This window comes from Antennarius striatus, chromosome 18 (genome assembly GCF_040054535.1).
Source record: "Antennarius striatus isolate MH-2024 chromosome 18, ASM4005453v1, whole genome shotgun sequence".
Lineage (NCBI taxonomy): Eukaryota > Metazoa > Chordata > Actinopteri > Lophiiformes > Antennariidae > Antennarius > Antennarius striatus.
Genome location: NC_090793.1, coordinates 19,945,951 through 19,961,565, shown reverse-complemented (window position 1 = coordinate 19,961,565; position 15,615 = coordinate 19,945,951). Strand labels below are relative to the sequence as shown.

Here is a 15,615-nt window from a genome sequence, read left to right as displayed (position 1 = left end):
GTGTGTGTGTGTGTGTGTGTGTGTGTGTGTGTGTGTGTGTGTGTGTGTGGTACAAACATATATTTCTGTATTTTGGTGCCGCTCCGGTCACAGTTCCATCCACTCAGATGTTTCTACACCTGACTGAATCGTCTTCCTGGTAGCGTGTGGGAAGAACGCTGCACCATTTATAGTCACACACACACACACACACACACACACACACACACACACACACACACACACACACACACACACACACACACACACAAGTACAACACTCTGGTGTGTTACTGAATCTCCACTCAACTCCGCCGGAGCACCAGGGTTCCCGCTCTCTAGTTGTGTAATATCGTTTCATCTTTTCACTTTCTTCCTCACAAATCTCCATCTCCATGGCGACGGCAGCATCAGCATCTGCACGCATCACACGGGGAGCAGCTGGGTCCTGCATTAAATGGGCGTTCTGTGTATCTTTAAAATTTAATAACTTGCACATATTTAGTGTATATTAATGTAAAAATCCCAGGGCTTTGACTTTTTCGTTTGTGTCCTGGGGGGTCGTGATCTTCCTACACACACGCTGCTGCAGGGGTTCAGACATGCGGAGCAGAAACTCCAACGCCTCAAAGAAAAACCTTTGATATCTGTCTGTTACTGAACATCAGAGTGAAGCCACTGATGACGGCTGAAATCATTTTCTTTTCTTATTGACTGGAAATACTGGAGGTACGACCGAAAATCACTCATTTCTTTTAGTACAGAAGTCTCCATTTATATTTATGACTGACCTTTTTGACCCAAATGGACACCGTAGGGCGATCGAGGCCCCCAGTTTTGGACTCAGAGCAGCCTCTGTAGAAGACCTGATGAAATAAATACATAAAGATAAATCGGGAGTTTCAAGTCTCCTGAGCACTTCACCTGCCGATGAGGTCATGTGATCACTTTGTTTGTTTGTTTGCACGTTCACACAAAAACTGTCTGATGGATTTATGATTTACATTTGCTTTTTAGAGCTTTCTTCTTTAGTAACCGCTCTTTCTCGATTATCATTTTAAATACAACTTTATTGTCATCCGTCCATTTAAATCCTGTCATTGAGCCGAGGCTGTCGACCAATCAGAGGCTTTGTTACTGGCTATGCTTTGACACAATGACATAAACGTGCGTTGAAACAACTCAAAGTTTTGTCATCAGTAATTTATTACTCAACACTGAAGGTAGTTTAATAAAATAAGTTGCAGCTTTCAAATATAATGAAGTGTTTGTGCAACAGATGACATTTTGGAAACGACGTCTACAACTTTTTTGCATTAATATCAGTAAAAAATATCTACTCAATCGTGCAAAGTAAAGTAAGTCACAGGAATCCTGCAAAGCGACACTTTGTTCACTCATCAACACGATGGCTGTGAATTCTGAACTCCTGCTTTATTCACACTTGGGTTCACACACACTTTGTGCTGGTGGGTTAAAGTCCGACCAGTGTGGACGTTTAGGTGTGAAAATGTCAGAGTTACACAGCAGGGGTGAAAACGGCTTCACTCAACTCTTCTTTTTTAACTGTATTATCCCTGATGATGATGATGTAAAGCTGTTTATTCCTTAAAATTAAAATAGAAAATTAGTTTGAAGCAAAGTGACTTCATGAGACCTTTCTCTCAGTTCTCCACTGCATGACTCATATGACGAAAATAACTCTTAAAACATTTCATTTTTAAAACAATAATGAGGACAGTTTTTTATTCTTGAGGGTCAGCGAGCAGCAGAGAACACACACGACTGTAAATATGACCCAGGCTGGTGTGTTTACCTCGTTTGTGTGATAAAACCAACGATAATGATTTAAAATACAGAGTCCACAAGCAGCTCCAGTAACATGAATAAAGCTGCATCAGCAGTGGAGAACGGAAATGAATTCAGCTTCTAGCAGCGAGAATGTGGAAATTCTTCCCCATGAAGTTATGCCTTAATGAAAAATCACTATAACGCTAACGTGATGCTGGGGGTGTTTGTGTCGCTTCTTCTATTAAAACACAAAACAGTAGGAATTTGGCTTTCTCCAAGAGAGAAAACTCCAGCTTGACCCGAGTCAAGCGGGATAAAAAATAAAATAGAAATAAAAAATTTTTTAAATGAATATAAAATTAAAATTTAAATAAAATTATATATATGCATATATATATATATAAACTAAAAATAAAATAAAATAATATATATATAATTTATATTTAAATATTATTTTATTATATTATTTTATTATTTAGTTATATGTGTGTGTGTGTGTGTGTGTGTGTGTGTGTGTGTGTGTGTGTGTGTGTGTGTGTGTGTGTGTGTGTGTGTGTGTGTGTGTGTGTGTGTGTGTGTGTGTGTGTGCAATTATCTCCGGGATTATTAAAGTATCTATCTATCTATATGTAATTTTATTTTTAGTTTTTCATTTTTAATATAATAAACAAGAATAAACTTTCATATATATAAATTTTTATTTTGATTCATATATATATATATACATACATATATGAGCTATGATGGATTTATAATGGATTTATGATTTTTATAATTTGCATTTTACGTTAAAAGAAGAAGATTGGAGATAAGAATTTCCATTTTAGGCACAAAAAAGTAACCCTCTGGGCACCAGACACTGAATGCTGAGTAAAGAAAACTGGAACGTTACAGAGTTTTATCTGCAATTATGCAAAAACCCAGCGACTGGCCGAAGCCATGTTGGTTGGTACAAAGGGAATCGACGATGCCTTGATCTCGCTCACAGCGCTCTGCTCTCTGAGGCGGATGTGAGGCAGGCAGCACATCCTACAGGAGGATGAATGGAAGAGCAGCTGAGCACACACAAGTCACCCCTTGTGCCACGTTTTGAATTATGAATACAGGCAATTAAACTTTAAATCCCCCCCCACAGTAAAATGATAGAGAAAGCTAATTAACAAGCACTTTTTAAAAATTCTTTTTTAATTCTGGAGCTTCTCATTTGCACATAAGATAGAGAGTAATAGCCTCAGATAGGATCTGTCTTGTGTTACATCCAAAGGCCTTTGCATTAATTTTTTTTACTGTAAAAATACAGTTTTATTCTTGCACTGCTCATAAAAATCTTCCGGAACTTCTTCCTGTCAGCAACACCGACCTGGTAAGACGTTGTCAGCTCCAGCCCTGCTCCCGTTGAGTCAGCTGTTTCATTCTCAACCAGGTGTGTTGTTTTCTTCTTCTTAAAGATGAAGAAAGTGTCGAGATGAGGAATGAAAACATCGGTGCATGGGTCACACGGGGAAAAAAAAAACAACCTCTCATCTTTCCATTCAATGCATGAATATTAATAGAATATAAATAGTTCAGTTTAAAAATAATGTCTCTCATCTTCAATTATGATTTTAATAGTCAATGTGAGTGCAATGGTGCCCCCTTGTGTAACGTCTAATAAATCTGATGGTGATGATGTGTAATCAGATGTGACCGCAGAAGATGAAGAACCTGGTTTGATCCCGTCTGTGGATGTTTTATTCCACACATTTCCTCTGTGCTAAACTTGTATTGATTCTCTCAGACTGTCCGGGATGCTCTCTCCCTCCTTCCTCCCTCCTTCCTCTTCCTCATGAGGCCGACTGCAGCTTCCTCCTCCTGTCAGAGCTCTGAACTCGCTGACCAGCTCCGGCCTCCGTCAGGCGGCTGTAAGACACAGCTGTCATAACCTGCAAGAAGAAACAAAACAAAGACAGGGAGCGTCGAATAGTTAACAAAAAAATGTCTGTCAAGGTTTTCCTTTATGGAGGTTTTAGTTAATCCCTGAATAGAGTTTAATCTTCTGTTTTGAAACTGGAAATGAAAGAAACACCTTCAAGTACAGTTGATTTTATTCAACACAAAGATCGAGAACGGAAAAATACAGCTGCATGTGGGTTGGCTTAGCGGAGCAATGCTAATTCATTATTTTATCCATTTATTTAATAAATTTAAGTTGTCAGCTCATCTTTAATTTATGTGTTTTCATTTATTTTTTAGTTTAGTTAGTCATCTTTGCTCGGTTAAAATGTGGTTTTAGTCAAAGAAAATGTCAGTCTGGTTCTTTTCCCTCAATAATATCGCATGTTTTTAATGACCTCAGGGTCACATCATCATAATCATCATCATCATCATCATAACTTTGCCACAAGGTCGACAAACATTTATGTACAGTTTGTGACTTAATTAGTTTAATCCTATAATTCTCAAATATTTAACACAAGTTTTGTACGATTCAAACAAAGAGCCTCCTCGTATTCATTAGCTGTTAGCATCCGTTCAGATTTAGCGCCTTGCAGCTCTCACGTGTTCTTCTTGGAGAGAAAGACTAAAAAAAAACATTTCCCAGAATATCAAATTCTTGCTGTAATTGATCATGTGACTCTATAAATACTTACCGTGATCATCACAAGGAGCATTAGCATCATGCCCAGCATTATATATAAATTATTGGTCAATCCTCCGGCCCACAGGGGGCCCAGGATGGTGGCCAGGCCCCCGACCGAGCGCCTGACGCCGTGGCTGAAACCTGGACGACACACAGCACAGGATTTAAGGCTGACGTTACCGTTCCGCTGGACAATAAAGCACATTCAACTATTTTCGTTGGATTGCGCGTGCTGAGGCGCGGCGGCTGAGTTACTGGCCAACCTTGTGTTTTCTCTGCAGTAACTTTGGAGAAGAGGGACACCTGAGACACGGCCACGAAGGGAAGCCCGAGCAGCTGCAGAAACACTCCGATGATGAAAGTCGACAGCTCCCATCCATAACCACCTGGCCGGGACGGAAAGTCGTAAATTAAACGGGATGAACGGATTATCAAATTACCTGAATTCTCACAAAGTCTCACAGTAGCTCTCAAAAACCTTAAAGTAATATATCTACGTATGGATCTCTACCATTTTACGATAATTTGCCTGTTTATTTGCTGGATTGTAAGTGTGTGACGGATCGTACTTCAGCTATCGAGCCTTTTTTCCCTTAGTTTTAAGTCCGTTCCACAAACGGGTTGGCACCAGCAGAGATAGCTCTATCCGAACAGGAAACCACCGCCAAGCTGGCAGCCGTTACATTTTTGTTCTCGACCGCTTCGCATCGTGTGCACGTTTGTGTGAATCTGTTCCCACTCCAAGTGTTGGATGTTCCTATAATCTTGAAATTAAAACGCAATTTTGATGATCAAACGCATTTCTTACTGGTCCAAGTAGCAAGACATGTTTTATTCAGCGTTTGTTTGTTTTTTTGGTCATCCTTTACCTTTTAGTATCTTTAGTTTCTTTGTTTGGTCGTAACAGATCGCAGGGTATACCTTAACAAATAGCATTTCTGTATAATCAGATTACTGTAATCCTTTTATACGTACTCAGGCGCTCCCCCTGCTCCGGCATCTGCCACTTGTAATCAGAGCCATAAACGTGACGAGCCTCCACAGACGGGGGGCCAACGGATCCAGTTTGCCTGTAAGATCTCCTATCGCTTATAGATCGAGTTCAACGCAGCAGGTTGGTAAACCTATACGACTCCCAGGGGCCCCAAACACCAACAGAGAGCATCGTTTCCTTCAAACAGCCACTAGGTTAGCACCTTGAGGTTTGCAGAGGAAGATGAGGCACCAGATACAAGCCGAGCAGCAGATGAGCAGGCCGGCGGCCAACACGGCGCGGTCCTCCACCTTCCTGCTCAGCCAGCGTACGAAGAAGAAGCCCAGGATGACCTCCACGCCGCACAGGCTGTACATCAGGCTGTTGGCCAGCTCGCCGAAGCCAAAGAAGCGTTGCGTCAGAGGAGTCACCATGGTCTGGAGGGTTTTTCAGAAAAAGACGGTCGCGAGGTCAGTCCGCCGAAGCGATTCGGTCGGAGGTAGCGGCTGGAAAGCTGATTAGGACCAAAATGAGCTTCATTCAGAGTAGATAAAAAGATTTGTTCTGTTTTGATGTTAAAATGATTTTCTAATCAAGGTCACTCTGTGACTCTTCAGCTGTGATAATGAGGAGAGAGGGCCTCTTCATTTCCCTGTCCAGGATAAATGGACTTTTACTTAACATAGCCATTTTCTGGTCTTACCGGCTGCTCAAAGTGCTTTACTATAGTCGCATTCACCCGTTCACACAGGCGCTGATAGAGACCACCATTCACACCATCACTACCAATGGAACAGCTTCACCATGTGGATTGCAGGGCTGGGAATCCAACAATCGACCATCCGATTAACGGATGACAACTCTGCCTCTGACCCGAAACCGCCACATAATCATTCTCCAATTACAGAATGATTATGTGCTCTCCCTATCTCAGATCTACTTGGAGCATTAAGCGATACTGGAATATTTTCTCAGTCTTTCCAGGTTGGGCTCAGATTGATGCAGTTTGGATGAAACTGCGGGTAAAATAGTGTGACATGGTGTGAAATGCTTGGAAACTCCAGCTGATGGGTCTCGACGGTAGCTGCTCTCACCTCCAGCGCCGTCTGATTGAAGAGAGTGATGAACTGAGCCGTGAGGAGAACGACTAACTCCTCTCTCAGCAGCTCTGCGGAGGAAAACACAGGGAGATGCAGACTGAAAAAACGGGTAAACCAACAAGAAAATCAAAAAACACGCTCCAGTTCGACCATTAAATCAAAAGTTTTATTTGGCAGGCGAGGTTGAGATCATTGAACACAAAAAAAAAGAATACTTGGACTACGTGAAAGTGATCTTAAGATTCAAGCACACTCTGTCCAAAACATGATAAGACAAGAGGAAGAGAGAAATTAATAAATTCCAAATGTTGATACCAGTTTTTGGAACAAATACTCCCTTATGGTCTTGGAGGGGAGGAAAAATGAGCTGGGCTTGCAGCTAAATTTGGAAGTATCTGCCAGATGGCTGGAGAAATGGCTTAATAGCATGATGTGTGATCTGCTATGGTTCAGTTCTCTCTGTTCATTCTCTCATTATTTATGTCAGTTATTCTTCTCTAGCGTATTCGCTATGCGCACACCTACTTAGAGAATGCATATAATACAATGAACGTGTGTGTTCTATGTAGGGTAAGATTGGTTGCCATGGGTTTAAGCATTAGATTGTGACTTTCGATTTTGCCAGTTTAGGATATCTTTGAAGCTGGGGGGGGGGGGTGTTAGTTATCTGTCAAAAGAATCAAAACTACAGAGGTCCAAGTGTCCAAGGGACTCCGTCCCAAGTCGAACTAAAAACCAAGAAAACAAACCAAGACAAAGGTATTCTTGATACAGTGTTATTATTTGATACGTGGTCTGTTATTCTTTGATACGTGGTCTTGCTATTGTTTCTTTGTCTGTTTTTCTTTGATATTTTTTGTCTGTCTTTTGTAATTCTTTGATACAATAGTCTGTTATTATTTGATACTTTGTCTGTGAAACTTTGATATTCTTTGATACTTTGTCTGTTATTCTTTGATATTTTATTCTTTGATGCTTTGTCTGTTATTTTTTAATACTATGTAATTTTTTGTTACTTTTTTATTCTTTGATACTTTCTCTGTTATTCTTTGATACTTTGTCTGTTATTCTTTGATACTTTGTCTGTTATACTTTGATACTTTTTTTAAAAAAATTTGATACTTTGTTATTGTTTGATACATTTCCTCTATGAGAGTGAATTTCTGTTGATATTTTGGTTATAATGATTTTTTTTAAAAACTTTTCTTCTCTTACATTTCAGTACAAGTCCAAGTTCGAGTGTGACAATAACGAAGGCATCAAGCTAACTTCCCAAACTGTTTATTTTTAACTTTAACCCATTAATACTGGTGCATATATGGTTTATGAACAATACATATTTGATATCTTTCAAGACATTGACTTCCCCTGTAGCCTTACATATGTTGTTTGTAATGCAAAGAACCACAAGTGAAAAGACGTGATGCCAGAGAGAGAATGATCTGCCTGAGTTTTAAAGATTCTTCACTCACACAGAAGAAGTCAGGGAAGATCAATAATTCAGGAGCGAACACCAAACACACTGAACCAGCGAACACACACTCCTACGGTGTGAACAGAGCTGCAGACAGCCTCTAGTTTAGCTTCAGCTTCTCTGTTGCTGCAGATTTTCTTCAAAATGGAATCAATGGGGACGACGTTGGATACATAACCGATTCTGTCTCAGTTTCATCCGCAAGTCAACCACAGCAAGTCAGTCAATAACAGAGGAAGGCTGCCATCCATCCCTCTGCCACATGTTCAAAGAGTGAGAGGATCAATACTTTAACAAACACACACACACACACACACACACACACACACACACACACACACACACACACACACACACACACACACACACATACACACAGAGTAACAGTACAAAAGAAGATGATCAATAGCGACACAATGACTGCTTGCATTCCATGTGAACTTACAATGACACTAATCCAATAGATACCTTACATCATCTGCACACACACACACACACACACACACACACACACACACACACACACACACACACACACACACACACACACACACACACACACACACACACACACACACACACACACAGTGACATGAAGCAGACACATGGACGTAAGTCCAATCAATACTCAGGGAATCTGATTTGTCACATAGAATTCCTCAAGAGAATCCCAAAGAACTGGAGTGTGTGTGCGTGTATGTGTGTGTGTGTGTGTGTGTGTGTGTGTGTGTGTGTGTGTGTGTGTGTGTGTGTGTGTGTGTGTGTGTGTGTGTGTGTGTGTGTGTGTGTGTGGTGGAAAATCAATGCACCGATATGAAACATGTGTATTGACAGTGACACCTCTTCCTGCCTGGACCCGGTGAATAAAGCCCAGCAGAGCTCAGTGGCATCTGCAGCCCTACGGTTGCTGCAGGGAGGGCATCCAGCATAAAAAACTTTGCCAAACAAATACGAGCGTTTATCGACAATGGAAAAAGGAAAAAGGATGCCACGCCGTGGCGACGCCTAACGGGACACGCCTCCGTCCACTCACCTCTGCCGATGCCGAAGGGTTTGAAACAATTCGACGATGCCGAGGCTCCGGCGGAGACATCCGATTTGTCCAGTTTGACGGCTTTGTACGTTTGCACCGGCTCTTCGGACCTCATCAGTGGCACCTCCTCGTCCTCCTCCTCCTCCTCCTCCTCTTCCTCATGGCCCTCTTCTTGTTTCATCTCCATCGCCACTCCTTCCTGCGAGCCGACAGGAGGTACATCCCAGTATATAGCCAGGACCACAAACTGGAGCAGCACCCACAGCAGACACATGAAGATCTTGGAAAAGGGAGGTAAGAAACAAAAATATTAAGAAAAAGAACCACAAAATAAAAATTTTAATGACATCAAAATCCTCCCAAAAAACTATCAGGGGAGATTTACTATTTGTTAGATAGAGGAGAGAATTCAGAGTAAAATTAAGAGACAACTTCTGTTGAAAAATGGTTTGTTTGGTGTTTAATTCAAATAAACTGTTTTATTTTTTATTCTTCCTAGAAGAAAGGAGAGCAACTAAATCTCCAGATGATTTAATGAGGCGTCCAGAAAAGCACAAATTACTGATCGCATTGCTGCCATTACCCCAGGGGACGTGTATTTGTTCACCACAAAGGGCCCCACTTTGAAATCGCACAGACGCAGGAACAGGTTGAACGCCGGTCCTACGGAGACAGGAGGAAGAGGAGCTGGAGTCAGAACAGGAAGGGAGAGCCAGCAAAGGAGGAGGGAATCCTTCCCAGTGTGAGAAGGAAAAGGGAAGGAGAATCATAACGACGGCTCTCTCAGTGGGGGGGGGGGGGGGGGGGGGATTCACCAACAAGGAGGCCGGCTTGTCGGCACGCCATGATGGCGGCGAAGATACCGGCGCGCTCCTCCGGCGAGGTGCTCCGGGTCAGGAAGCCAAAGATGGAGGAGCCGGCTCCAGCTCCAACACCTGAGAGGAGGAGAACACCTTCAGTGTGTGTGTGTGTGTGTGTGTGTGTGTATGTGTGTGTGTGATCATGGTGCATCATCAAATGCGTGTCATCACCTGCCACCAGCCGGCTGCTTAGCAACAGCCACTTTGAGTATCCCATAAAATACATGAAGTTACCTGAGAACACGGAGGAGAATCATCCTGTTAGAGGAAACGTTTGAGTCGATCTAGAATCATTTTCACCTCCAGCAACGCGGTTCTGTTTTCACTGGCATCTGCTAGAAATAGAAGTTTTTTTTATGGCGTTTAATTTAAATGTTCTGTCGGGTCTTTTACGACTAAATGTCCAGAAAGTAGTGCATTCTGGGATGCGCCTCAAGAAAAATGTGTGCATCCCAACATAACATTTATGCATCCCAAAAGTAATAACAGAATATACGGTAGAAGAGTACGCAAGGATTGACTTTAGCCAATAGTATAATATCTGTAATATGTTCCTGCTTTCCAGAGGATAAAAACGAAGTTGTCTGAGTTTAGCCCAATGGGAAGATGTTCGTGATTTGAGTTAAATGATGTTAATAATAGATATGCTGCCACAAAATGCGTCTGGAGCTATAACTATATATTAATAATGTTCAATATTTGATTAAATATCTTGAGAAATAATGACGTAGTGACGTTACTGTTAATTAGTAATTAACATCTTTACGGAGTCACCACCGTGATGCATGGATGGAGAAGAACAGAAACCGGGTTTCCTTACATTTGGACTCACCAGCGATTTCAAACAGGTTGGAGAAAAGGATGATGGACTTTGTAGTTTTGGTCCGGTCGGACCAGAGCCCGAAAAACGGGCCAGTGAGCAGCCCGCTGAGACTGAAGGCTGACAGACCCAGACCCAGGAAGTACGGGGGGGCCTCCAGGATCTGGAGATACTTCCATATGGTTGGAAGAATGACAGCTGAGAGATGTTTAGATTCAAATTCAGGCTAAAATCTGCTTTGAAGAGGTCATTATTTGATGTTTTCAAGACAAAGAGAACAAACTCACCGTATTCGACGCCGCTCAGAGTAAATATTAGTCCGATGGTGAAAAAAGTTAGATTCCTCTTGGTGCGATTCTCCATGATGTGGAAGCCTTGTGAACGCCTTTCAGACGCCAGACGCCGCCTGCATGAGGCGTTCACAAACACAACATCAGATAATAGGAGACACTGTGAGTCCAATTACAACCACTGGCCTGGATAATCAGAGGAATTGGTCTCACTATTGTACAAGGTCACAACTTCATAGGGATAGAAAACAGAGTTTCCCCCCCCGACGGTCCGGCTGCAACGGATCCAGACCCGAGGATGAAGACGGATCCTGTCTGAGTCACGTCGACGGCGCCGAGCCGCTGTGTGTCGGGTAACCAGGTGAGGTAAAGCACACGCACCTTCATACATTTTTAATCTTGTTTTCCTCTCTTTCATAAATAGCCCAGTCCTGGGATGAAATGCTCCACGGCCCCATCAAGGGTCATCCAAATAAATAAGTCAGTTTCACAAAGCTGCTCTATTTCCTGCCTGTCAAACACAATTCATCAGCAGCGCGCAGGCAGAGGTGGGCCGTCAGGGCCAGCAAGGTCTTCTCTGCCGGCCTGACAAAACCAGAACTCATGACGAAACTTATGATGAAAGTTAGTTTTATTTTAATGCATATATATTTAAATAAATCTCTATACATTTTTAAAAGAAATGTAATTAAATTTTTATATACTAATCTGATCCCTGCAGGGAAATTGGGATATAATATACGTTGGGATATAATATTACACGGGCCAACACTGGGTGAGTGTTCTATTTTTAGGTTACAGAGGTTTTATCCAATCAGAATTCAGCTAGCTTGTGTTGCCAGGTTCAATGAAATCTGCCCAGGACCTTCAGAATCTAGAATGCAGGCGTCCCTGAACTGTCTATTAATAGACAGACGCGATAGCCAATCAGATCACGTGTTGGCCTTCTAGGACCTGCTAGCTGGCCCTGACATGTACGTGTCATGTGATTGGATACTCACTCTGAAAAGACGGCGCTATGTAGACGATGTGCAATTGTACAACTGAAGAGAAGCTCCAGTGAGACGAGGGTCTGGTCCCTGAAAAAGCTGATTTGTTGCTGGAATTAAAACAGATAAAGTGTAAACTCAAGTCATAGAAGTGTTCCTGAGGAAAGAAAGGAGAAGTGACTTTGTGTTTAAATCAGCCGTTTTGGTGAGTACAACCATTTTATTCATTTAATTTTTCATATTTAAAATTTAACGCAGTCACTGCTGTAAAATAGCTCGTTTCATACATGATAGAGGCGATGTAATATCTAGTAGTATAAAGGTCACACAATTAAGGTTGACTAAGTAGAACATCACTGGAGGCCTAGGTGTGAGATGTCAGGTAAACCAGGATCATGCTTCCTGGGATGAATAACAATAATTTAGCTAAATGATGGGCTCTGTTTCCCAGGTTCTGTTTGGTTCCTGTCCGTCGGCGTGATGTCACCGAGGCCACGCCTCAACCTCTTATTTCTGCAGCATGAATGATAAAAAAAGATTTCTGATTGTTTGAAAGCCATAAACCCGTTCAGCTCTTTCTTTATCAGACAGAGTCTGAGCCCAGGCCAATGAAACAACATCAAACTTCAATTGTTCTTGTTTCTGTGTCCCGACTGGTTCAGTGTCATTGAGTTTCTCCATTCTGTGTAAAATAGGAATAATCAATGTGGGATTAATGCAGCTCCTCTTGGACAAATTGCTGCCTGCAGCCGAGTCTCACGGCCCCACTGAGAGGTCATTAGCATCCTACCTGCCTCACCTGTGGCGGTTTCTATAGAAACGCACGAGGGTGGAAGGTGTTCCTGTGCTCACCTTTGAGCCGCGGTAAACAACAGCCTCCTGGAGCCGCCGGAGCCTCCAGGTGATCAGCCGCTGACAGGACATTTGACTTTCAGATCGAGAGCAGCTCGTTAGGCGGGTGCACAAACTCTACCCCGCGTGGGGGGGTTGGAGTGGGCATGTTTTTGAAAACAGCTTCTCCTCGCCGGTCGTTCACCGTCCCCATTAACATCAACCTGCAGGGCGCTCGCAGGCGGCAGGCACGGTAAGGGAGCGCCGGCGACGGGCCGAGGCAACACTGATGGGAGGTCATTACACACCGTGTGTGTGTGTGTGTGTGTGTGTGTGTGTGTGTGTGTGTGTGTGTGTGTGTGTGACGGTGGTGAAAACACACCCAGATGAAGAAATAGAACGAGTTTGAACAGAAACAGATTCTGAAAGACGCTGTTTAATTTCATCGTATTTGAAAAATAAAAATCTGATGATGTCATCGGGGTCCAGAAAACGGCGCTGTAGCTTTAGAGATCCCTCCACTTCCCGCTAGCGCTAATACCAGGCTAACGCTTCTGTTTTTAAAACCCACTGGCATGGATGTTCAATTTGTACGTAAAGACCAGTCTAGCCCTAATTTAAATAAAGGATGAGATTTGATCGATTATTATTTTTACGATGTTGAAAAAATGGGCAAAAAATAAAAAACAAACCTTGATAAAAACTAGAAATTCCTGAAGGAGGTCTTGCAGAGTTTTTATTCCAAAAATCGAACCAAATCTGTTCAAGTACTTTTTGTCTTATAGCCGTGAAGAGGAGTCATGTGGTTTATGAGAAAAAGAAAATTACCACTAATCATGTGAAGCAAATCAATTCATGGCTCAAACATGAAATATTGATCCCTCAAATCAAAATCTAATTTTTATCACCGCTGGATTCAACGGCTGCTCCTCTGGCGTCCACGAGGTTATTTATTTATACGTGTGTGTGTGTGTGTGTGTGTGTGTGTGTGTGTGTGTGTGTGTGTGTGTGTGTGTGTGTGTGTGTGTGTGTGTGTGTGTGTGTGTGTGTGTGTGTGTGTAAAGACACAGGGATTTACTGCAGACGACCCCTCAGGAGCTGGACTGGAGCCGGGGGCCGGACTGGCGCGGGGGGGGCCCGCGGACCCGGACCCTGACGCAGGTGTCGAGCGTGGGCGAGGACCGAGCCGTCCTGCTGGGCTTCACCATGATGGCGTTCTCCGTGCTCATGTTCTTCGTGGTCGGCATCACCATGGTCCAACCGTACGTCAGCAGGTGAGAAAACGACCAATAGGAACGCGGCTGCTCTCACAAAGGAGTAACTACTTCCTGTTTGTTGCGTTCCAGTAACTGGACGGAGGTCAGCTGTGTTCTTCTGAGCACCGAGGTCCTCCAGGAGTGGGTGGACTGCCGAGGCGTGAGCACCGTGCCTTGCCTGAGGGTAAAGGTCAACCTCACCTCCTCCAATCAGACGGCGTTTCTCCATCTCGATGAGGAATTGGTCCTCCTCGCACTGGAGGTAGTAAATTCCTTGTTTTTTGGTCTTTATGTGAAGCTTTACGAGCCTCTGGGAGGGGGTTGGAACTTTTATGCTCAATTTGCTTTACGTCCTACATGAAGGACCGCTCTGTGGAGCCGTCCTAGTTTTCCCATCAGCCATTGAGGCGAGCACCTGAGAAAATGACAAGGGCGGAAAAAAAAACGCAGCGGTAATGGAAAAGTAGAGGCCGTCTGATTGTGGGATCAGCCAGCAGACGTTATTAGAGGATGTTCTCGCTGCTCTTCTGCTCCATTCAGGAGGAGAGCATTAAACATCTCAGGGAGGTCAGGACGGGGTCACCACCAAAAAACAGAATCAAGAACAAAAGAAGAAGCTCGCGTCCCGCCTCGCTGATTGCAATCAGGACAAGTGCATCACTTGATAAAAATTGCTTGTCGATGATCTCCTGTCTCTCCCAGTGTTTCTACATCCCAAAATGTCGGATGGACCGGGCGGAACTTCAAGAAGAAGTTGAGAAAGTGCAGAAGAGCCTGGACAATCAGCTGGAGAGCGCCTCGTCGTGCCTCTCTGACGCCGCCGCTCACCCCGGCGAGGCCGTCCTGCGGAGGAAGTACGGCCGCGGCGACACCCTGTTCGCCCTGCTGTGGCCCGGCCTGATGCTGGGGGGCGGGGCTCTGCTGGTGGGGCTCGTCAAGCTGACGCAGGTCTTGGCCCACCTCGCCGCCGAGGCGCGCTGCGAGGCGCCGGGGGTCAAGCTGACCTCCAGGCTGACTCGTGGGAAGCTGTACCGGCTCCTCCAGAGGCACGGGTCGCAGTCGCCCTCGTGACGCCTCTGGGGTCAGAGGTCAGGTTCAGACTATTTTTGTCCAGCTGAAGATTCTTAGTGAGATTTTAGACACGGTTCTACTGGAATGTAAAGTCACGCCGGTCATGATGTGAAAGCTGGTGAGAGCAGGGGGGGTCAAACTCATTTCCACTGAGGGCCTCATCAGCATAACAATTGTACTCATAGGGCCAGATGTAACTAATAAATGTAACTAAATATAACTAATGTAACTAAATCTAACTAATCCTTAATGTTAAATAACTGAATTTATTATTTATTCTAGTTACAAACATTACAGTTGCTCAAAAAATGTTTCTCTGTTCCAACATAAATCCTTTTGTCAGGTTATTAAACCCACAGAACTCCATCAATCAAGGATCAAACTATCAATCAATAAAGAAAAATAACATCAGACACAAGTTAGGACGTTAACTTTGTTCAGAATGAGTTAAAATGGGCTGAATTACTGCATTCTGGGAAATGCAGTTTTTGTTCAAAAGCACATTTTGACCTATTTATTTTAGACACT

The 15,615-nt window shown here is 43.4% G+C and overlaps 2 protein-coding genes across 4 annotated transcripts; one reads left to right on the top strand and one right to left on the bottom strand.

Moving 5' to 3' along the window:
* Positions 1–2,656: 2,656 nt before the first annotated feature.
* mfsd8l2 (major facilitator superfamily domain containing 8-like 2) lies at positions 2,657–11,043 on the bottom strand. Of its 3 annotated transcripts, none has more exons than XM_068341353.1 (11): positions 10,938–11,043; positions 10,663–10,848; positions 10,002–10,064; positions 9,786–9,905; positions 9,533–9,633; positions 8,971–9,250; positions 6,458–6,531; positions 5,587–5,800; positions 4,654–4,776; positions 4,401–4,531; positions 2,657–3,692 (listed from the first exon to the last, which is right to left on the bottom strand). In XM_068341353.1, exons 1-11 carry the CDS (start codon positions 11,011–11,013, stop codon positions 3,594–3,596), a joined length of 1,467 nt encoding a protein of 488 aa, XP_068197454.1. In that variant the 5' UTR covers positions 11,014–11,043; the 3' UTR covers positions 2,657–3,593. The 3 variants fall into 3 exon arrangements, with proteins under 3 accessions (XP_068197454.1, XP_068197455.1, XP_068197456.1); XM_068341354.1 differs by having other exon boundaries at positions 9,554–9,633; XM_068341355.1 differs by lacking the exons at positions 10,002–10,064; positions 10,663–10,848; positions 10,938–11,043 and having other exon boundaries at positions 9,786–10,000.
* Positions 11,044–12,927: 1,884 nt separating this feature from the next.
* kcnmb3 (potassium calcium-activated channel subfamily M regulatory beta subunit 3) lies at positions 12,928–15,602 on the top strand. Its single transcript, XM_068340212.1, has 4 exons — positions 12,928–13,013; positions 13,831–14,034; positions 14,107–14,278; positions 14,719–15,602. Exons 1-4 carry the CDS (start codon positions 12,928–12,930, stop codon positions 15,085–15,087), a joined length of 831 nt encoding a protein of 276 aa, XP_068196313.1. The 3' UTR covers positions 15,088–15,602.
* The last annotated feature ends 13 nt before the right edge of the window (positions 15,603–15,615 follow it).

Bases quoted from the DNA above. Each gene is read 5' to 3' on its own strand.
- mfsd8l2 (XM_068341353.1), bottom strand. From the start codon at position 11,013: ATGGAGAATCGCACCAAGAGGAATCTAACTTTTTTCACCATCGGACTA. The intron at 10,849-10,937 runs GTGAGTTTGTTC...AACATCTCTCAG, and splicing joins TCTGAGCGGCGTCGAATACG to CTGTCATTCTTCCAACCATA. The intron at 4,777-5,586 runs GTGCTAACCTAG...CGTCCCGGCCAG, and splicing joins CTTCCTCTGCAAACCTCAAG to GTGGTTATGGATGGGAGCTG.
- kcnmb3 (XM_068340212.1), top strand. From the start codon at position 12,928: ATGTTTTTGAAAACAGCTTCTCCTCGCCGGTCGTTCACCGTCCCCATT. The intron at 13,014-13,830 runs GTAAGGGAGCGC...GTAAAGACACAG, and splicing joins GCTCGCAGGCGGCAGGCACG to GGATTTACTGCAGACGACCC. The intron at 14,035-14,106 runs GTGAGAAAACGA...GTTGCGTTCCAG, and splicing joins GTCCAACCGTACGTCAGCAG to TAACTGGACGGAGGTCAGCT.